The 23356-nt window shown below is 40.0% G+C and overlaps 1 protein-coding gene across 11 annotated transcripts in view; it reads right to left on the reverse strand.

Moving 5' to 3' along the window:
• Window positions 1-23356, reverse strand: part of SH3KBP1 (SH3 domain containing kinase binding protein 1) — a 383287-nt gene that overhangs the window by 161075 nt on the left and 198856 nt on the right. For 7 of the 11 annotated variants that reach the window (XM_017540642.2, XM_017540638.2, XM_017540641.2 and 4 more), the window contains 3 exons: window positions 21013-21142; window positions 12088-12162; window positions 8252-8457 (listed from right to left, as the gene is read on the reverse strand). In XM_017540642.2, coding sequence (XP_017396131.1) covers window positions 8252-8457; window positions 12088-12162; window positions 21013-21142 — 411 coding nt within the window. The remainder of the gene's footprint in view (window positions 1-8251; window positions 8458-12087; window positions 12163-21012; window positions 21143-23356) is intronic. The other 4 variants (XM_037742805.1, XM_017540639.2, XM_017540645.2 and 1 more) reach the window with 1 other exon arrangement.

Genomic DNA, 23356 nt, shown 5'->3' on the forward strand with positions numbered 1-23356 from the left:
GGGGTTTCACCATGTTGACCAGGATGGTCTTGATCTCTTGACCTCGTGATCCACCCACCTCGGCCTCCCAAAGCGCTGGGATTACAGGCTTGAGCCACCGCGCCCGGCCCACTATACTCTTAAAAATACAATTTGAAAACCTTCTGGGAATATGATTCTTGGTGACAGTCTGGCTGCAACTAAATATTTCTTAGAAACTACACTAGGCTGAATGTTTTGGAAAGTTCATGTTAAACATACATAAAACAGAAAGCAGCACCCAACATGGTAATGAATAATCCTGTAATAGGGGTTCACTGTTTCTGTTTCCCTTTCCCTACTAACTCCCCTCTTCCTTCCTTATTTTTTCCAGATCAGAAAACAAAATAGAGACACTCTGGGGAGAGAGAAGCCAAAAAGTCTGAAAATCTCAAACACTTCATTCAACCCAAGGAACCAGTGGGCATCTTAACACCATCTGTCATTTAAAACCACAGGTTTTCCAAGAACTCAAGAGACACAATCTTATTTTTCAACCAAAATGAGGGACAGTCAATACTCTAGGTCTCAGTTAATCACAACAAGGTTTTGATTCTTGTGTTTAATTAGTCAAAGAGTATATCTCATTAGCTTTTGGAGGTCTCCAGAGCTTATTTCTAGTCTTCAAAGGATTAGGACATAGATCTCTCATTTTTAAGGAACTAAGATTATCACTTTATTGTCACGTTTTAATTTCATATGAGTATACAGCTTAATAAGTTTTTATTAGAATGGATAAAAAGACTACCTGGGTGGGGGCTGGGTGGGAGGTGGGGATGATTAACGGGTACAAAAAAACCCAGAATGAATGAATAAGACCTACTGTTTGGTAGCACAACTGGGTTACTATAGTCAATAATAACTTAATTGTACAATTTAAAATAACTTAAAGTGTATAATTTTATTGTTTATAACTCAAAGGAAAAATGCTTGAGGGGATGGATACCCTATTCTCCATAAAGTGCTTATTTCCCAGTGCATGCCTGTATCAAAATATTTCATATACCCCATAAATACACATACCTATTATTCACCTGCAAAAATTAGAAACAAAAAAAAGACTACCTGAGATATGCATGAAAATATTTAAAATCTTTTACTGTAATATGGCTAATTTAAAATTTGATTAGTGACTCTCATTTATATACAATTTTAATTCTAATTATCTGTCACAAGTAAAAGCTACAATGTTGATACCATAAAGGCATTAATTTGGGTGACTATAATTCTATAAATGAGATTCAAGATGACAAGAGTCGAAAAAGAGACTGTCACAAACACAATGTCTTCTAGAAAGTATAGATAAAATTCAAGAGAGAGATGTCAGAAGTCACTAATAGAAATCACCTAAGACAGGAAGACCATGGGAAAGAAGATTTCTCCATAGGGAATCCAGTAAACAACCAACCTGGTAAACCATGAAGTTTAGACATTTCTTTTCCAGCAAGGCAAAAACGACTGGTTTTTCCAATAATTAAATGGGCTAAGACTGGTAGTGCCTAAAGGGCTAGGGCATGGAATGAGCTGGCACCAAAAAGCCAGCATTATTCAATATAAAGCCATGTCAGGTTAGGTCCTGAGACTTACTCGAGTACCTGTAACTTACCTATCCATGTGTAATAACTGACACTCCTTTCCCTAAGTGATTGGTCAGAAGTGATCATCTAAGTGACTCATAAAAAGGGAAGGAGTTTAGAAAAAAAGAGTAGGGCCAGGCTGGGTCACCAGAATATAGCCTGATAAGGAAATTCCTTCTCAGATCCACAGTTGGGAGACAGAGGTACCAGCTATATTCATGAGACTACAATTCTGTCTGGGCTGCCTTCTTGCTCAGAGTCTTCCAATACAATCTCTAGGCTGATGACTCTGAAACCTACATTTACAGTTCTCTCCCAATCACTAGACTTACTTATCCATCTGCCTGCTGGATGCCTCTACTTGATACAGGCTCACAAGAACTTCCAAATCCAGCTAGTCTAACCCATGTCCTTCCTTCCCAAGTATCTTCTTTCTCCAGTGTTTTCTAATCAGGAAACAGTACTACCACCCACTCAGCTGCTTAAGCCAGTTGCCCAAGGCACCATCTTTAAGTCCTCCCTGTCCTTTATCCCCCACATACTGTCAAACTTGATTTTATCTTCAAAATATTTCCCCAAACCATCCATTTCTCTCCATAGTTCAAACTGTTTGAACATCCCTTGCCTTGATGCTTCCTTCTATGAAAAGAAATCCAAATGGACACTTTCTGGACACAACTGGAAACTCCTGCCATTCTCTGCCCCTTTATGCATTCTCCCCTGGGAGAGTGAAATTACTTAACTCTCCCAGGTGATTTTAAGAAAATAAACTGGGCGTGCTCAGCTTGGCTCTTCTCTTTCCTCCTCTTGGAAGTTAGCTTTCTCTGCTGTTCCTCAAGGGGCAGGTCCCTCTATTTCGCATTGGCCTGAATTAGTCCAATGTTGCTGAGATTGTGTGGGCAAATCTGTCTAATTCTGGGAATCAGCTGGCAGGCCCATTTGTCCCTCACCCTCATCTGTACCTTCCAACTTTGCCTTCATCAGTAATGACATTCCAATATAACATATATACAGAGAGATCACAAATCATATGTGTTCAGCTTGAGAACATTTCACAAAATAAGATCCATACAAATAGAGGAATATACCATGTTCACGAATTGGAAAGGTACCAATTGTCATAAAAAGTATCTATAGATTCAATGCAAGTTCAATCAAAATCCCAGGAGGGTGTTTTTTTTTTAATGATAGGGGATTGACAAACTGATTCTAAAATTTAAATAAAAATGCAAAGGGCCATGAATAGCTTAGGTAATCTTAAAGAGGAATAAGTATCTAGGCAGCACAGAATGGGTACAAGGGCAAACAGACCAAAAGAACAGAGTCCAGAAATAGGCCCATTTATATATAGCCACTTAGGTTATGACTAGGGTGACAGGGCTATGCAGTGCAGAAAGGATAATCTTTTCAATAAACAGTGCTAGATCAACTGGATATCTATACTGAAAAAAAAAACAGCAAAATTAATATTTTGATTATTCATTCACTCACTCATCTAATTAATTAACTGGTTTAGAACCTAGATTTGGAGTGGGGGGCTATTTATCAGGAAAGCCAACATGTTTCTGTTACTTCTCTTCTAAATTTTAGTCACCCTGTCTTCTGTAATCCACTCCTCACACTGCAGTTGGAATTCTTTTCCTAAACCATCTATCTGATCATGTCACTCTCTTGCTTAAAACACTTTGATAGTTTCCCATTGCTCTCCAGGTCAAGTCCAACTCCTTAACAAGTCTCACAAGATTCTTCATGATCTAGGCCCTGCTTTTTTCCCCACCTCCTGCTGGAGGCTGTATACATCATCTGTGGTATCTCTTTCCCTGTTCAAGGCATTTAGAGATGTTACTCTCCCCACCTTAGTAACTCTATGCCAATTGGACCCATGGTTTTCAGCCTAAATATCACTTCCTGTAGGAAGCTGGTACACACACACATGAACAAAAACACACCTTCCAGCCTCCGTAACAACTCACCACTTCCTGCCATGCCTGAGGGCTTCTACAGTACAACACTGTGTTCTCAGCCTGACTATGGCATTTCCTATACTCTATTATTATTGCTTATTTACTTTTCTGTAGCTTCCCAAGGGCAGTGACCTGGTCTCCTTTACCACTGTATCCTCAGTACTGAGTATACTTAGTGAGCATTCAATACACGCTAGCTGAAATGAGTCATATTTATAATTTAGAAAGTATTTTCAGGTACTTTTTTTTTTAAATTTTGTGAGGGAGGATAGGTTAAAAAAAAAAAGTATTCCCATTTTACAGATGGGCCAGCTGAGGCTGACTTTGTCAAGGTCAATCAGCTAGGACAATGGTACTATGGCCCTATAATTTTCTAAGGTTTAATTCGGTTCCTCTTTAGCCATATTTTGATACAGAACATATTTACATCTGAGCTTAGTTTAAATGGGACATGTTTCTCCAAGGTTCTTTTTTTTCCTCTTTTAACCTTTTATCAAGGGAAATTTCTAACAGACACAAAAATAGTGTATACACCATCCAGTTTCAACAAATACCAATTCATGATCAGTGTCTCCTCTATGCCCCACTCTTTCGTCTGCTGGACTATAGGAACCAAGTCCCAGAAGTTAAATCATCTCAGCTGTAAATATTTCAGCTAAACGGTACATTAAACAAATCATTCAGAGACATATCCACTTGGTGGTATTTAAAAGATTCATAAATGGAATCCTTCCTTATAGCTTAATAAGAGAAGCAAGAATACCTACATGAACTATCTATCTATTCACAGTTGGTGAAGGGATGTTAAGCAATATCTCTCCTGGTATATAATCTAATCATTAACTCTGGGTAGGATAATATAGATTAAAATATAAGATAAGCACAAGATTATCCACTGGCTCAGAAAAGTAGATCTCAATACCTCACAAACTTGGCCACGCATAGTGACTCAAACCTATAATCCCAGCACTTTGGGAGACCAAGGTGGGCAGATCACTTGAGGTCAGGAGTTCAAGACCCCCCTGGTCAACATTGTGAAACCCCATCTCTACTAAAAATACAAAAAATATTAGCTGGCTGTGGTGGTGTGCGCCTGTAATCCCAGCTACTTAGGAGACTGAGGCATGAGAATCACTTGAACTTGGGAGACAGAGGTTGCCATGAGCCAAGATTGTGCCACTGCACTCTAGCCTAGGCAACAGATCAATACTCTGTTTCAAAAAACAAAAAAAAACTTCACAGTCTTGAACGAAAAGTATAATATGATGCTCACAGCTGTTAATAATTGTCAGATTCCCTTTTTCCCTCATCCAAGTTACCAAGCCAGACATTTCAGGTCAACTGTCCCAGCCTGAGCAGGAGACCTGCTTGGGCCTCACCTACCGAATGCTATCACACAAAATACAATTCGTGCTTCTAAAAATCAAAACAGCAAGCTCAATTCTCAAAGGAAGCTTTCTTCCTTAAACATAAATCTTGGACACAAAACCATCTCAAAAGTGATGAAAACCAGGTTTTGCATGCTAATAAAACTGTATCACACTTATCGGCTGTTGTGCCAGGTTGTACAATAACATGATGGATCCAAAATCTATGCAACTATCTGTGACGTCAACAACACGGGGTGGAGATAGTTTCAAATCCTCTTAGATGTTGTAAAAATTGTCCACACCCAGTAAAGCAGGCTGAGAAGTTTATGTTTTTCCCAGTGGCCCCACATGAGAAATGGGTTTAGGGAGCTTCCAGCACATGGTTTCATTCTGCAGACAAATCAGGAATCAGAATGCATGCACAAATGTGTGTGTGTGTGTGTGTGTGTGTGTGTGTGTGTGTATGCGCATGTGTGTGTGCGCGTGCACGCACACACATGCACGCATATACACACACACACATCAAATATCCCCCGAAATGCTTGGGACCAGAAGTGTTCGGGATTTCAGGTTTTTTTCTTTTTGAATTTTGGAATATCAGCAGAATACATCCAGGTTGAGCATTCCTAATCCAAAAATGCGAAATCCAAAATGCTCCAGTGAAAATTTACTTTGAGAATCATGTTGGGGCTCAGTAAGTTTTGATTTTGTAGCATTGTGGATATTGGATTAGGGATGTTAAACACACATGCGCACACACATATATATATATCTGATGAGGTTAACACTTCATGGCACTAATACCAATGCAATAAATCAACTCTCTGCTTCACAGAGGTACAGTGAGCTACACAACTGATGTATTTTCAACTACACAAGTGCTACATTATCTTACCCAATATTCTCATTCTAGAGATGTCTGTAATCTTTAAAGTGCAGCATTAATATAGATTTTAATATTATTCATTCAACAATATTTATTGAGCACCTATAATGTGCCATGCACTGTTCTAAGCACATACAGTAGATTAGTAAACAAAATAAGTGATAGATATAACAAAAATAAATCTGTTAAAAGACGGATGTGCCACAGAGAACAAAATACGTAGTGCCTGGAAGGGGGACGGGGTGAGGTTTCAGCTAAGATGGCAGGGTGGAAAACGAGGCAGCCAAGTGGGCAGGTAGATGCAGAGTGCCCAGGCTGAGAAGACCATTGCAGCAAATGCTCCCTGTAGGAGTGTACATGGTATGTCTGAGGAAGAGCAAGGACCCAGAACAAAGGAAGTGAAGGGGGAGCAGTGTGGAAGGAAGTCCCAGCAGTAAGGAGGGCTGGGTCCCACTTTTGTTCTCAGGAAAGCAATGGCAGGGGTGTGAGCAGATGAGTAGCATGATGTGACTTGGGTTTTCAAACGTTCTCCTTGGCTTCGCTCATGAAACTAAACTGTAGGGGGAAGGGGAGAGGCAGAAAGCCCTATTAAGGGGCACTGGAGGCGATGAGACATAGGTGGATGGTGGACATATTTAGGAGGCAGAGCTGAGAGAAAGAGTGATAACCCAAGGGTTTCTGTTCTGAGCAACAGGAGTAGGGGATGGTGCTGCCTTCAACTGAGATGAAAAAACTGTGAGTAGAGTTGTTGGAGGGGGATGATGAGTTCAGGTTTGGGCAAACAGATATGAATTTAAGATCTTCAAGTGGAGATATTGAGGTAAGCAGGCAGTTGGACATACAGCTCTGAGGTTCAGGAAAGAAATGTGCTGAGATAAAAACCTTAAAGTATTATATTTGACACTGACATTGCTATCGACAGTAACTCAATTTATTATTGGCGGCTAAAACAAATATTAATAGCAATAATAAGAGAAACACACACACACACACACACACACACACACATGCACACACACACACAGTCCTCCTACAGGAAGAAAAAAAAGGCCAAGAATCATAAAACAAACAAAAGGAATGAACTGTTTGCTGACTGAGTCAATGGTCATGTTCACTTCAATCACTTGAATAAAATGAAGAAAAACTACACCCATTGTTCCTTTCCAAGACGGGGACTTGCTCTTTGGTAAACGTTTACAGGAATCTGAATGTGACCATGTGAAACAGAGTGAGCTCACGAGCTGGGACACTAGATAGTTTTCAGATCTTAAAAACAATATCATACATTGATTGCTGAAAGGAACAATGCTGGCTCAAAGAAACTTCAACATTGAAAAACAAAAGAGTTTAAATGAAACAGTTTTTAATTTCTAGGTATCTGTCCTTTCTGCCTGACTCATCTCTGGAGGGATTCAGTGTTTGAAAAGTTTCCTTTTCAGGTTCTGTTTCTAATGCATGATGACACTGGGCAAGGTTGCTGAGGGCCAGTGGAGGGGTGGGAAGTCCTACAGCTGCAGAAGATGATGCAATCTTTAAAATGTTACTCCACCCCACAAAAAAACACTTAAGACCCACCCATAAACCTGCATTAGAGAGGTTGCCAATACCTCATCCCCCAAACCTGCTGGCACAAACTTGTCAAAGCAAAAATTTCAGCACTAAATCGAATTAACAAACATTCCTTCAGCATAGCACTAGTGTAGCTTATTATAATTTGGAAAATTCCACGGTATTTATCAACTCCTAAGCAAGGCTACAATGCTTAGAAGTATACCACAGTACACGTCATCCGCAGCCACAAGCTCCAGGGCTCTGGGTGTGTTGCTATGGTAACCACGTACTTAGCAGCAATATGGCGCCTGCCTCTCACTAGCCTAGAACCAGAGGCGGAAGGAAACAGCCAGCTTCCTGAACGAAACAACTCAGGGAGTCACGGCACAAGCCATCTCCATCATTCACACAGGAGAATTCCTTTCAACAGTCTGAAATTGTCTCCACCTTACTCTTAGAGAAAAGGTGCACAATTCCTTCACAGTCAGCACACCCAAGCACAAAGCACTAGAGAAATGTACAGGAAGAGGAGAGGGATTGTCCAGTGTCTGAAAAGTGTGAAGGTCATACACTTAGATGAGTCCAGGAATGAGGGTTTTTTCTGGAAAGCAGATAGAGAAGTGCTGGTCTATTTCAAAAGTCATCCTGAGAAACATTCCCTAGAGAGATCAGTAAGAAAGGAAGCAGCAAACTAGAGCATGAGCCATTTGAGGGAAGTTGTTCCCACATAGAGGAAGAGGTGAAAAAGGAGACAGGACAAACAGCTAGTACATGAGGACATGGAAACCCTAAAAGAGAAACTGGAAGCTTCCTGAACCAAACCCCATGACATACTTTTGGATATTCCACATTATGTTGAAATCAAACAAAAACTGTCGAACATACCTTTTCCACCGGCAGAAAGTCATTTTCTACTTCAATTGATCTTGGTCTTAGTTTGATTGGCTTGTCTTTGAAAATGTCTCCAAAGCCCACTCCTTTAACTTTCTTAGGCTGGATTGCTGCAGTTGCCACTGTCCCGTTGGCACCTTCAGACTTGGTGCTGCTTGAGTCACCCCCATCACTCTCGGAGCCTGTGGTTTCCCTTAAACCTGTCAAGAGTGGGGATGGTGAGAGAGAGCTCAGAAATCAGTCAGAGCCCTGAAGAACTTCACAACCAGCCAGGAACCATCTCTCTAAGTGTTACTGGGCACAGGATAACTTGCACTAGGCTTTTGTATTCAGTGTGTTGAGTAGTTTGACTGGCTCTGAGTTTTGTTTGATCTCCCTATCCCTAACTTTTAAGAAGTGAATCAAAACAACTTTTCAGAAAATCCAATTCTAAGCAAGTATCTTTGTACATGTGAAATTTCACCCCTCTTTAGCTGGGAGCCTGGTTTCGATCCGAATTTGTTTTGCCAGAGCCTGTGCAATAATAACCCTTCCCATCCACCTCGTCGCCTCCCCACCCAGTCAGTACCACATACTGTACCTCCAATCTCTATGACTCATGTCAATTAGCAATTAGCAATGAAAGTAACATTTCCTAAAGGGAAGCTGTAAAGCTAAAAGCCATTTAAACAAATTAGCAATTAAAGAAACCACACAAAATTATAACTGCCAAAGAATTAAATCTTTTTGGATGGCTTCACAAGGAATAAACGCATGCAGACATGTTTCTCTAGGAAAGCATTAAACCAAACTTGACATTAAGACAGTTTCACCAGCAAGATGATCATTTGTTAAAGACGGAAAGGAAGCTGCCCTCCCAGAGGCCAGCATCCCCCAAACCTACAGCCCTTCTTCTCTCCCTTAAACACCAGTTTTCCCAAAGCTGAATTCCTTTCCAAGAAGAACATTGGGGACATGACACTCTTCCCTGGACCTTTTGCGGCATGTGTTTAGAGTCATAAAATAGTTATCAGCAAGACAACATGGACACTTACCTCCCCAGATACTTTTTCCCCCAGGCTCTGCCCACAATCGTGTTCCTAAAAGGAAGAGCCTATTTGTATCTAGTTAATTTCTGGGTGTACTTTCTTTCTTGATGGTCAGTATATCAATTATGCCATCAAAGGGGAGGATTCAAAGAATATTTTATGGAATACTAAACTCTGTCATTAACCCATCTCTGAAAGCCTCTAGATGTGTAGAATAGCTCCTGAACATTTACTACATCTCCTGATCATAACCATGCCCTTGAAATGAAAATATGCCATCAAATGTTCTCTATTAGCCAATTGTGCATTATCTTCCTACAGGTAAGGTGGCCTCCTAGTCCATAAGAATGATACACCAAATACTTGCTCACATAAACTCTCATAAAATGTTGAAGTCATTCAAATAAGGAAGTCTCAGTGCAGGAAGAAACTGTTAAATGAAAACAGACAAAACGTAGAAACGTCATTATAAACTGCTAACACGTTTCAAAATCAAATCCTTAAAACAATGGTTTTGTTTGTTGTTGCTGCTGTTTTCCATAAAATGGTATTTTTAAGCCAAAAGGGTGGGGGAGGAGGAAGATCCCTGGTGTACATTTTAATTAACTGAAAACCAGCATTTGTGAGCAAGAACACAGGACTGAATGAGAAACAGCCCATAACAATGGGGTCAGCCGCAATTCACAGGACAGGATTAGAGTGTGTAAACATCAAGAACCCTCCCCCAATTAGCTATCCATTCATGGTTTATCTGTTCATTGTTTTTGCAAATATCCCTGCTGGAGTATAATTTTGGAGTCTAAATATTGTGTCATTTCCCCCTTAACATGTTCTCATTTTGCATATGGATTCTATGTGATAAATGGCTTGTATATTCCTTTCTGGCTTGGAAAGAGCCATTTGAGGGTGAAATAAAGAAACAATTAGTGGAAGGAAACCATCACCACCCCGCTTCCTCAGCACACTGCCCCCATCACCACCAGAAGGCAGCAGGGCAAACAGATTAGGGCAAGTGTATTTTAGTTCTTCAAAGCGGAGAATTTGAAAGGTTCTTCTATCATTCATCATTAGTTAGAACTGTAATATTTTCAGCTAATGCCATCCTCATTTCACTGAGCTTCTGGTTTTTGGGATTTGCTGTCTGCCGGGCTCATCTTAATAAGTTTATACTAATCATCGTAAGAAATACTCTATGTTACATAGGGAGAGGCTGCACAGTCATTCAACCATACAAGCATGGCCCGGGAAGGAAACACACAGATTTTTCTTCCAGGAATTCTGACAGGCTGGTTCTATCACTTTTAAGTGTATAAATTAAACATCTAACTATCTGTGTTGGTAAAATAATTCAAAATCTACTTCCTTCCCTTTAGAAGAAAAGAAAAGTGACTTTTCATTTACATGTTCATTTGGTGCTCCAACTTTTAGCAACTCATGCCCATCATACATGTTATCCCATAAAATGTCCCAATGTCATGTCTGGAATGTCAGGTGACACTCTTGGGTGATACAACCCAGAGTGTGGACTGTGGATGGGGGCAAATTCATGAAGGGCTCATTACAGGTAGGCAATGGTGAGAGAAGTGCAGAAAGTATGTGTGTCTGGAGCAATACTTTAGTGTTTTAACCGTGTGCACTGGTATAACTTCCAGACATATGGCTGGTGGTGGAGTCATCTAAATGAACAGGGCACAGAGCAATCTAGGTGCTGTCAAACTCCCAAATTGAGGCACAGGTGGCACACTGCATGTGTAGTGAGGTCATATGTAGTAGGGCCATGCATCTTCCCATGGCGGAGTGGCAAGAAAAATAAATTTGACCCCAGTTTGTGAAGCATGGCTCTGGTGTTCATGTCGGAACCTTCTCTCTCATCATATCCATGCATATATGTATGTATGCATATGTGTATATGGAAACTAACGTGGATGCTCTCTTCCAAGGTGGGAAAAAAAGAACAAAGCCTCCTCAATTTTGTTCTGATAGTCCTTTAACTGTCCACTTTTCTGGAATGTACCCAGTCTTCCAGCATTGATCAGTTGAGATCCATGAGCCATTTTTATCGATTTTTAATTTAACACTTTACATGGATAGAGCTTACTATGTGGCAAGAACCATTCTAAGGGCATCTCATTCATCTCCTTCCCTTCAATTTTTTGCAGGCTTATTTCACAACACAAAAGCCTACACATTGTCCTGCTTAAAAAAAAAAAAAAAAAAAAAAAAAAAAAAAAAAAAAAAAAAAAAAAAAAAAAAAAAAAAAAAAAAAAAAAAAAAAAAAAAAAAAGTCTGCCATGTGGTAATTGGCTGAGCGAGCAAAGCAAAACGCCATTTCTGGCATGGATTTTCATGCCAAATTCTTACTTCTTTGAACCACACAATGACAAAATGGTTTACTGGTTTTCAATGACCCACTTGGAAAAAGCAATAACCATGAGAGGTTGACATCTCTGCAGGAAGCCATCTTACACCACTCCAGAAGCCCAGAGATACTGGTACAAATACATATGCCATGACAAATGCTACTGCCCCTTTGTCTGCACGTATGGTTCATGCACACATATCACATACATAATAGAGGCACAAAGCAAACAAAAGCGCCAGGGACTGGTGCTGGGAATGCTCCTTAGCACACGCCAAGGAGATGACACTTATCTTAGACAAATAAGTCCATGTCCTTGGATCAGATATTCACATATACACTTGGCATAAGCATGAGCAGCTCAGGAAAGGGCAGCTGCATCAAAAAACACAAGTATCCAGATCTTATCTTTACAAATGCCTTCTGCTGTTAAGGTCACTCACTGTAATAGCGTCTGTGGCCCTCCGTCTTTCCCGGTGCAGCTCGGTACAGAATTGTCCCTTCAAAGGTAGTCTTTCCTGACAGTGAATGAGAGAAGAGAAGGGGAGAGAAAAACAAGAGAGGGAGGAAGGGGGAGCAAATGATGGCAAAAGAAGGAAGAGGAAGAGTCTTTAACTCAATTTGCCTTCAATGAATCCACTGCAAGAGCTTCATCCACAAAATTAAGCAGAGACCATTAGGCAGGATTTAAGAATGTTACAGAATGAGCCCAAAGTCCCCATGCAACCAGGATGGCATGAGCACCCAGAAATTGGGGCTTGCCTCTGCAAATGACTGGCATGTACATTGTGCCCAGTTTAAACCTGGAAGCCATTTCAAGCATTGTAACTTAAAGCATGGGAAAACTTCAATTAACCAGAGGGAATCCAATCAATTGGATCCCTTAATTACCTCAATCATACAGCACAATCTTCTCTTTGGAGAGTACAACCTATGCATAATAAAGATTTAGACCCATTATCCTTTATCTTCTACCCCTAGAGACCTATATGATAAAAATGAATATTCATGCCCCCAAGAATCTAAACAAGACACAGAATTCTCTTTAAAAGATCTGTCGGCTGGGCACAGTGGCTCACGCCTGTAATCCCAGCACTTTGGGAGGCCAAGGTGGGCAGATCACGAGGTCAAGAGATCGAGACCATCCTGGCCAACATGGTGAAACCCTGTCTCTACTAAAAATACAAAACTTAGCTGGGCATGGTGGCATGCACCTGTAGTCCCAGATACTTGGGAGGCTGAGACAAGAGAATCGCTTGAACCATAGGCAGAGGTTGCAGTGAGCCAAGATTGCACCACTGCACTCCAGCCGGGCAATAGTGCAAGACTCTGTATAAAAAAATAATAATAAAAATAAAAAAATCTGTCAACCTCAGTGCCTTTAAGCAAGAAAATGTATTAATATACTGGCAAGAGGGGTTTCACCACTGAGGTTTGAAACCAACAGTGGCATCCATATGAACATACGGGGTTTCCTGCTTAGCATGAAGGATACCAGAAAACCCTATTTCTCAAAGTATCTTAATTGGGATTCTGCTGTGTCAGTCATGAAACTGTACTTAAGCATGAGGACATAGGACTCACCCAGTGTCAAGTATCAAATTATCTTTTTTTGTTGTTACAAGTAGAGATTACCAATAGCATAAGATTGAACACATGACTAAAGCCCAAATATCCCTGGAACCATGAGCAACTACACAGAATACACACATACTGCTCTGGTTTGAGTGTACTCCAACCCACCATCCCACACCCACCACCCACACCCTCACCCACCCACAAAGGCCTACAGAGAGTACCACCGACAGGCAAAATGATTTGCTAAAGGCAAATTCAATTAATAAACATATTACTTTAAATTATCTGAGAATAAATTCTATTATGGTTTGTTAGTTAAATATTCATACTGGAGGCCAGTCATACAGCTTCCTAATAAGTCTGGAGGATTAAAAAGCTAGGCTACATTTACAGAGAAGCAGAGAGTAACACTAAGTGAAGGGAGAACGCAACTTGTCTCACTTCTTAGAAACACTCCATGTGAAAATGGGAAACCCAAGAGAAACCACACTGTCAGTTTCTGGGCCTTGGCACGAATTGTGAATGATCAGAGCAACAACTTAAATGGGATCAGGTATTTCTAATTTCTGTGTCCTACAGCCATGGTGGTACATCCTTGTTTTGAAATGTGCCCTTTTCAACAGATGGGCTCCATCCAATTAAAGCAAAAACATAGGCATTCAAATCAGTGGGTGTGTACGAATAATCTGAAGACATAACAAAGTTTCAAATGTTCTTGTTACACTTAAAGGACTTTGATGACAAAAGTGGAGCAAGTAACAGTGGTTAGTTTTTATTTGGGCAAATTTTTATTCTGCTTAATTTCAGTCATTAAGTCAACACTACTCTCAGAACACAGCAGTTTTGTGAGCCTGGCCCTCCAAAAGTTAACAGCAGCAGTCCTCTCAAGTGTTAGAAAATAAGGAAGTGTAAGATTTTTTAAAAGGCAGTGTTTTGATAATGTTCACCCAAGTACACTAGAACTTCCATGTGTTCTTCCCCAAGACCAAGCCTGAGTAGACCATGGCTCTGATGTCTCTGAACGGTCAAGCCTTTCTGCAAAGTCTCTCTGTGCACTAGCAGCAAGGCAATTTGAGATGCAGTCTGGGCTGGGGCTGGGTGTCCTATGTGAAGAAGGAAAAAGCCAATTGGAAAGGTTATAAATATGAGTGATATTGACCTTACTGAGGGAAATTGTGTACTGTCACCATTAAGTATTAGTACTTGAAGGCAGCAAACACTATAAAAGGGAAGAATTTTAAAATTTACACACAAAACCATATACTTATGCTAGCATCTAATTTTGCCTGAAACTTTCACATCAATTTGCTCATTGTTCTTCATTGCTAATAGAACATCATACCCCAAACAAATACCATCTAATATTACAAAGAAAAAAAGTTTAATTATGCCACAGAGTGGAATTTGTCATACTGGCTTTCATTTTTACAGGCAAGGGACACTGAGCAATCCATTTCTTATAGCTAATGAAACACAATTATTTCTGTATCATGGCAGTGGTTTGCTAAATGTTTTTTAAAGCCATCTTTTTTTCTCTCTTTTTTTTGAGACAGAATCTTGCTCTGTTGCCCAGGCTTGAGAGCAATGGCACGATCATAGTCCACTGCAGCCTTGACCTCCCAAGTTTAAGCAATCCTCCTGCCTCAGCCTCCTGAGTAGCTGGGACCACAGGCACATGCCACCACACCTAGCAAATTTTTTTCTATTTTTTTTAGAGATGGGGTTTTATCATGTTGCTTAGGCTGGTCTCAAACTCGCAGGTTCAAGTGATCCTCCCACCTCAGCCTCCCAAGGTGCTGGGATTACAGGTGTGAGCCACCACACCTGGCCTCCATCTTCATCTTTGTCTTAGCCTGACAAGTCTGATACTAAAATACCAGAACCTCAACTTTTTAAATAAGGAATTAGGAAAATGAGGAATTCAATACCAGCAGAAAAATCATGGTTATTAATAGATACAGAAAGAAAATGCGAACTTTCTTCCTCTGAAGACTGTGGGAAATAACTGAAAATGTTTATGTAGCTATAAAATTTAATAAACAGGGATACTTTTAGTTTTACAACCATTATTTGAAAGCAAATAATATCAAAGGATGTGAAAAGCAGAAAAGACACATTTACTTCTTAAATGTAAGGCAAAATACATATAAAATTGAGGTTGAACAACAGTCATATCCGGATTTCTTTGCCACTGTACATTTAGTCAACAGTAGCATGTGCAAAATTGTAACTGAAAGCAATTAACTAATCATGATCTGTGACAATAAGAGGAAATAAGCTAAACTGTACTCAGGCTTGAAATTTGTCAGATGCCCTGTGAAAAGGTGAACTATTCATGTAATGGAGGCAGCACTAGAGTGTGTGTGGAAGGCTTATATATCATTTTCTTCCCATTACTCAAAGCCTGGGACTTAATTTCACTGCGCTTCAGTGTTCTCAGCTGACACTGAGTTAAACTATATCTAAGTTCCTTTCCACCTTAACATCATAAGATTTTGCCTACACTATCAGCACAACCACTTGGCTCTTGATTTTTAAAAATCTAATTTACTAAACACTTTTTTGGACTATTGATCTCTTACATGGGAGCCCATTCTATTATTATTTTAAAACTTCTGGTTGAAACCACTTTGCAAGTCCTAATGAGTAACTCGGTTTGGGAGACATTTACCAATGGCTGCTGACATTCAAAAAGTAGGACAGCCAGACATTATGAGCCTCCAAGTGGATTATCCATTACCATCTAGGCAGCAGGTTTGCTACCTGTGTAGCAAACCTGAATCTAATCAAGTCCCTAAATCTAATGATCAATTTATAGGAATACAGACTTAATGACACAGCAGAGATGAAACTGGCAAAAGCTACACAGTGAGAAACTAATGGACAAAGGGGCTCAGTTTCCTTAGCAAAAAAATTATAAGAAAAAAAGGAGATATGAAGGAGAAATCTACAGATTCAAAGAAGAGATTTGAGACATAGTAACTAACTGCAATTTATGTACTTTATCTGGATACAGAGTCGAATAAATTGTAATAAAAAAGACTTTAGGGGAAGTGAACAGTGAGCACGTGTTTAATTATTCTAAGGAACTGCCATAATTTTATGTGTGTGAGATAAATGGTATTTTTAGACACTCTTTTACTGATGCATGTTACAATATTTATGAATTAAATTATATAATATCTGGGGTTTGCCTTCAAGATAATATGGACAAAGTGTGTGGAGGGCTATAATTTTAATAAATTGGACAAAGGTTAATAATTGCTGAAGCTGAGTGATAGGTACACAGGGGTTCATTAGACTATTCTTATTTTTGCATATGTTAGAAATTTTCAACAGTAAAAAGTTTATAAGAATATTTTTTGAAAAACTACCTTTAAGGTTTCATAAGTTCTGTAAATGGTAAAGATGTTTTCAAATTTAAATATGCAGTGAGAAGTTTCCACTACGACATAACTATAAATTTTCCACTCTGAGATAAAATGGATAAAATATCCGCCAATACAATCATTGCAATTATTTCCTTGATAGACTAGATTACCCTAAACAAAGATCTAGGAAAGTTTAGAGACTTTTATAACCAACTACCATATGTAAAAATACATCAGAATAAGAGAAAAGCAAGTTCAAGCGATTTTTCACCTGTCATTCAAAAATAAAAATGTCTCCTTATAGTAAAAGGCAAAGCATTTATTAGACACCTACCATGTATCAAGCAGTCTTGGCATACTTCCTGATAAATATAATGCCAATGTTTCTTCTATCACATTCATCCATTGGTACACAAAATTCAACTCAATAACTACTTAATTAGAGACCAGCCTGGCCAACACAGTGAATGGAACCCCATCTATACTAAAAATACTAAAAAATTAGCTGGGTGTGGTGGTGGGCACCTGTAATCCCAGCTACTTGGGAGGCTGAGGCAAGGGGAATTGCTTGAACCTGGTAGGCGGAGGTTGCAGTGAGCCGAGATCGCACCACTGCACTCCAGCCTGGGCCACAGTGCAAGACTACGTTTCAAAAAAAAAAAAAGAAGAAGAAATAAATAACTGGTTGAAATATTTTCTGGAAGTAGAAATGCAGAGAATACAAATACCAAATAAATATGTGTACATACAGAAGCAGGGGTGTTTGTGTGTATGTCAGAAAAGAAGAGATATATGTGCTTTTACTGTACACATGATTCATACTCAGATACAGATTTTATCATTCTTAGAAAAACCTTACCCTAATGTGTGGTAGCATTTACATTAAGAGGATTTGCAAATGATGTCACTGTGATCTCAAAAAATTAGAATATGGCACAAACATTAGGAATTTAACTTACTCCCAGATCTGTGTATTAAGCAATCTCTGTGAAAAATGAACTGTTATTTGTGAAGAGTATTAATGGGTTGGTCAAACAAAGACCTAGATTAAGTACATTTTAGCTCATTCCAGAGTAAAAAGCTAGATGTCTTTTGTATATGGACCACATTTTAATTTTTACAGTTTTATGACAAAAGTAAATATGCATGTACCATAATTATAACAAGATGTTATCACTGGGGGAAACTGGGTGAAGGATACAAGGGATTTCTCTGTACAGTTTTGTATTTATTTTTGTAACTTCCGGTGAATCTACATTTCAAAACGAAATATTTTTTTTTTAAGTAAAGCACATCAAAACTACCAGCACCATTATCTGGGAGTGGAGAATAAGCAGATTCCTTTTAAAACCAAAGGCTCTACTTAGAAAAATCCTACCAGTACATATAATTTCTGTATGTAATCTGATCCAATTATAGAAATTTTAACATAGTTACACACTGAAGCAAATTCAGGGGGTAAATGGCTACTGGATATATATATGTATATTTTGAAACAGTCTTACTTTGTGGCCCAGGCTGGAGTATGGTGGTGTGATTGTGGCTCACTGCAACCTCTGTCTCCCAGGTTCAGGAACTTCTTGTGCCTCAGCCTCCTGAGTAGCTGGGATTACAGGTGCATACCAGGCACATGAGGCTAATTTTTTTTTTTTTTAAATTTTTAAATTTTTTTTAGTAGAGACAGGGTTTCACCATGATGGCCAGGCTGATCTCGAACTCCTGGGCTCAAGCTATCTACCCACCTTGGCCTCCCAAAGTGCTGTGACTATAGGCATGGGCCACCATGCCTGGCCTGCTACTGGAAATTCTGTCAGAACACCGAGAGATACTATTTCTCTCTCTCAGGGAATTACTTCAATTTAGCAAGCTATACATTATTCTCACATTTGCTCTTCTATGAAGCCCTACATCCCCATGGGACTGGCCTCTCTGCCTTTGCGCCCCCACTCTTCTTCAGATGCTTGCTAGCAGAGCACCTGGGATACTTTGCTGAACTTGGGTTTCCATGTCCTCTTTCTGTAGTGTGAGCTTACTGAAGGCAGGGACCCTGTCTGAGTTGTCTCTGTATATCGTCAGTGCCTTGTAGTGTTTTAGTAACAACAGGGTGTCAATAAAGATTGAATGAAGAAAAGAAGGAAGAAAGAAGGAAGGAGAGAAAGAAGGATGGACAGATAGATGAATATGGACAGACGGATTGAGAGATAGGCCCTCTTTTCCTTAACTGTACATACAGGAAGATTACAAAGGCCATGTATCCTTTATCAGAAGCAGCCACCCTTGTTAGGAGACATGTCTCTCCAGAGGACTAAAAATCCCCTCAACAATGGCGACTAAACATGGCTGCTGAAAGTACTGGGCTCTCCTGGTCTTGAAATGGAAGGCTTTTAATAGAGTAAGTGTGAGTGGGGAATAGTCTCTAGAAGAGAAAATGCCCCTTCTGAGTAGGTGACGACATAATGCGAAATAGAAAGACCAGTCCACCCAACCTCCTAATCCTCTGTACCAGGAATTCCAGCACCAAATCCCTTTAGCTGAGGGGTCAGGCAGGATGAGCTGTCCATATTACTAACTTAGAATGAGAGAAGTCAATTTGTTTCAATAGTTCCAAGATACAAGAGGCATTACTCCTCTGATCTTCCAGCTCTGAGAGCACAGCTAAGATGGCAGGACACCAAGATGTCAAGACTTTTCCAAAGAGGTTGTCTAATACCTCTGCAGATCTCCTCCTTTGCATCAGTAGAGGAACTCCAAAGTAATTTCCAAATGTAGTCATAATGCTTCAGCGAACACGGTATTGATCAGTATGCAAGCAGCCTCCAAGCAACTGATACTAAATGGTTATGTTTCAACAGTTATCTTGACTAACAATGAGAGCTACCATTTATTATGGGTCTGCCACAGAGCAAGGTGGTTTATGCACATTATTGCTATTGGAACTTATAATGAATTTATTCATGGAAATAATGTTATAATGACCCGATTTGGTCCTCCCTCTAAAAAAATCCCATTTAATCCACCATGTCCCTGACATAGCGTATTGTTATTAGAGGACCTAATTATCAGGTACAATAGTTATTCCAGAGTACAAAAAAAGACACCAGGGCAGCTAGAATTCTAATACGGATTTTGAAAGCAATAGTAACTTCCACCAATGTGGGATCAAGGATACCTTCTCCCCTCCCAGTAGTACTCATCAGCTGGGCCACGTTAATAGCGAATCCCCCTACCCCAATCCAGAGAAGGCAACAGGAGCTCCAAGACACTTTGTTTGTCCCCCACCACCCTCCAGTCCTTTCTACCATAGACTCTAGGATGGAATGGGGTTCAGGGGTAGGAGGGTCCCAGGCTTTGGCGGTGGAGGAAAGGAGCACTGCTGAAGCCAATGGGTAACCAGCCAGTGCTGCTGTTTCTGGGTATGTCAGGCTACATCATCCAGAGCTACTGAGACACCAAGTGAAGGAGATCACCTCAGCACTTCTCTGGAAATGGTGTTACCTCCAAATCAGACATTTGTCTAATCATACCACTGGTTAAATAAAAGAGACACAAACTAACATGAGAACACCACTCAAGTCAGGTTTTTCCAAATGGAAAAGGAAGACATTTAAGAATTATTTGGGCAGGCTAAGCTGCCCTCCTCTTACCAGAAAGGAAATTCTGCATCCCTAGGTAGTGCTGCACAGTTGAACCTCCTACAACATTCATCCCCATGACCTTGGCACAAGATGGCACAAGAGATACAAAGATGCCCACGGGGGAAATTGGGTTAGTGACTGGGAGAACGAAGTTTCCCAGTCCTGACCTTTTGCTCCGTGAGCTGGAAAGGGCAGCAGAGAAGCTGGAGGGAGACCTTCAGGCCCTGGAGAAAGAAAGACCTGAAGTTCGTCGTCACCATCGTGGAAGGACACACAGGCTTACACCCAGGGTGGGACCTGGACTCTCAGTTGTCTTAACTTACTTTTAAGGGGAATGGCATGCACTCATCTTGTCACAGCAGTTCACTTCTTACTACCAGTGATTTTTCTTTTTTTGGTAATTTTTCTCCAAGTCCCTCAAGGGTTGCTGAGAAATACTGACAATACCATTTGGTTCATTTTTAAAATAATTAGGAACTTATGGTAAGCAACACTCTAGAAGTATATGAAGGCACAACAATGTGGGCCACCCATGAGACAGTTATTACCAGGGCATGAAGGCTGACAGTTACCTATCCAGAGACATACACAATGTGTGGCTGCAGGTCACACCTTTACAGTGATCAACTTCCTAAATCACAATGGGTTAAGGTAGTACAACCAAAAAAATACTCATGAATGTTTACCATAGCCTCTCAGCATAGGATACAGAACAGAAGGGAGGCTGGAGCACAGCCTACCAGTCCCCCGCCCTTCTCCTGCTTGGTAGGGTGGACTTCCTTACTTGACTTGGACAGCTGCTCATCCTGGGAAATGCCAAGCTCATCCGACTCCCCTGACAACTCCTTGATGAAGTTGGAAGGAAACATTCCAGTCTTCCCGTTGAGAACACCTTCCCACCATCCTTCCTCTACCTGCAGAGATACAAACAAAAGAGCAGAGATGCAAGGGTAAGGTTAGACATGGTGGTTTCCAATTTTGCCTCCCATCTGTAGGGTGTAGCATGCATAGCTCACGCAGGGAGACTGGACGGCTTTAAAGTTAACAGGGAACAAGAAAGCAGATCACATGGAGTCTTGAGATCCAGGCTAAAGAAGGGGGTGTTTACCTGGGGTCCATAAAAGCAAACAGACAAAATTAATACTTCATTTTCATTAGCCTCTAACTGAAATTTGGCATCTGCTTTGATTATGAATGTAGGTAAAACATCAGTATTAGAAGGACCTGTGACTCATCACCAAACAAACCACAGATACTTTCATGTCACATCATAGACACTGTGGGTATCTCAAAATATCATTTGTGCTCACTGCTGCTTCGAAATGGTCATAGTTATTATACCCACTGGGAGACTTTTACTATTTAGTCTATTAATAAGGATACCCATAGATTACTACATCAAAATTTAGTTTTAAAATAATTTGATAACTATTTCAATATACACTGTCCCCTTTACAATCCTATGTGTTTTATTTTGTGCATTTAAAACCATTATCTAAAAACTGAGACTGGTTTCCTCAGACTATCAAACTAACTAGACAGCCTAAAAAATATACTTAAGAATCTATCTGTAGGCTAAGAACTCAATCAGAAAGTGTAAGAGCTTCCTGTACGTTTCTGAAGGGCTCTAAGTTACCCTAAGTGAACCAGAAGTGGGTAAGGAGGTAGGAAGGGCAGAGAGACTGTGATATATGGGTAGGGAGTGAAGACTGAATTGGGGGAGCAGTGAGAATGGATGAGGCAGATTTGAATTTGAGGGCCTTTGAGGTCTGAGCTGGCCTTGAGTGATCAACTAGCAGGGATGGGTGATAGCAGGGAAAAAAAATTATCCCTGGATTTTGTGATAGAGCCACTAGTAGAACAGCAGAAGTCAGAAGAGCAAACTGGATTCTTGGAGGAAAATAAGGACAGTTTGAAAACAAGCAAGTATTAAGTTACCAGAAGTATGGTGTGGTATAATAGAACCTCTGGAATTGTTTTACCATGTACACATACAGACAGTCCCCAACTTACAAGAGGTTAACTTAGGATTTTTGACTTTATGACGGTACAAAAGTGATATGCATTCAGTAGAAACCATACTTCAAATTTTGAATTTTGATCTTTTCCTGGACAAGCAATAGGTAGTATGATACTTCTGTAATGCTAGGTGGGGGCAGCGAACCTCAGTTCCCAGTATGTCATGTGATCATGAGGGTAAACAACCAACACTCTTCAGTATGCTGCTGCCAAATGATTTTGCCCAACTATAGTCTAATGGAAGTGTTGTGAGCACATTTAAGGTGGGCTAGGCTAAGCTATGCTGTTTGGTAGGTTAGATATATTAGCACATTTTCAACTTAATGATATTTTCAACTTATGAAGGGCTTATTGGGACATAATCCCATTGTAAGTTGAGGAACACCTGTATTACCAATCTAAATTAATAAATACAATTTAAGAGCTAAAATAATTCAAACAAAAAAGAAAAGGAAAATTCGAGTCAAACGTCCAGTTCAAACTTTATCTATCCAAAACTTAGCAGTTGTGTGACCTTATTCACATTTGTCCTACCAAAATGAACCCCATTTTATTCCCATCTGCATAATGGGAATAATTAACACACTTGACAGTTGTCATCTTTAGGCAGCATCTCAATCTGTGTTAGAGGTATATATGCATTATGAATCTTCACCTGGGGCTGGGGGATACAAAACTGTATAGGACATGTCCTTAATTTTCCTCAAGAAGCTAATACTCTACCAAGATAGAAAGGTGTAACTAAACATTAGCAATGCAAGGTAAATAGATGAGAAAAGACCATGACTTAGCACACATCAAACTTGTTACACAAAGTTGAGCTTACTGAGATCTGGGGTGCTAAAGGAAGGCTTTGAGAAAAAAGAAATGAAAATTAATGTAGGCCTTTAAGAGAAGAAATAGCAGCCATACTTAGGGGACAGGTGTGTATGAGAAAAGGGGGGAGCTGATAGAGCCTGTAGAATGGAGATAACCTGAACAATATGTTTAGAGCATTTATAAGGAAACTTGTGGGATACAGACTTGCAGAGTGGTAATTACACTTGCGTGATCACAAAATCTTCAGGAGAGAACCCAGATGACGGCATCTGTGCACAACTGTCCCAATG

This window comes from Cebus imitator, unplaced genomic scaffold (genome assembly GCF_001604975.1).
Source record: "Cebus imitator isolate Cc_AM_T3 unplaced genomic scaffold, Cebus_imitator-1.0 Scaffold128, whole genome shotgun sequence".
Lineage (NCBI taxonomy): Eukaryota > Metazoa > Chordata > Mammalia > Primates > Cebidae > Cebus > Cebus imitator.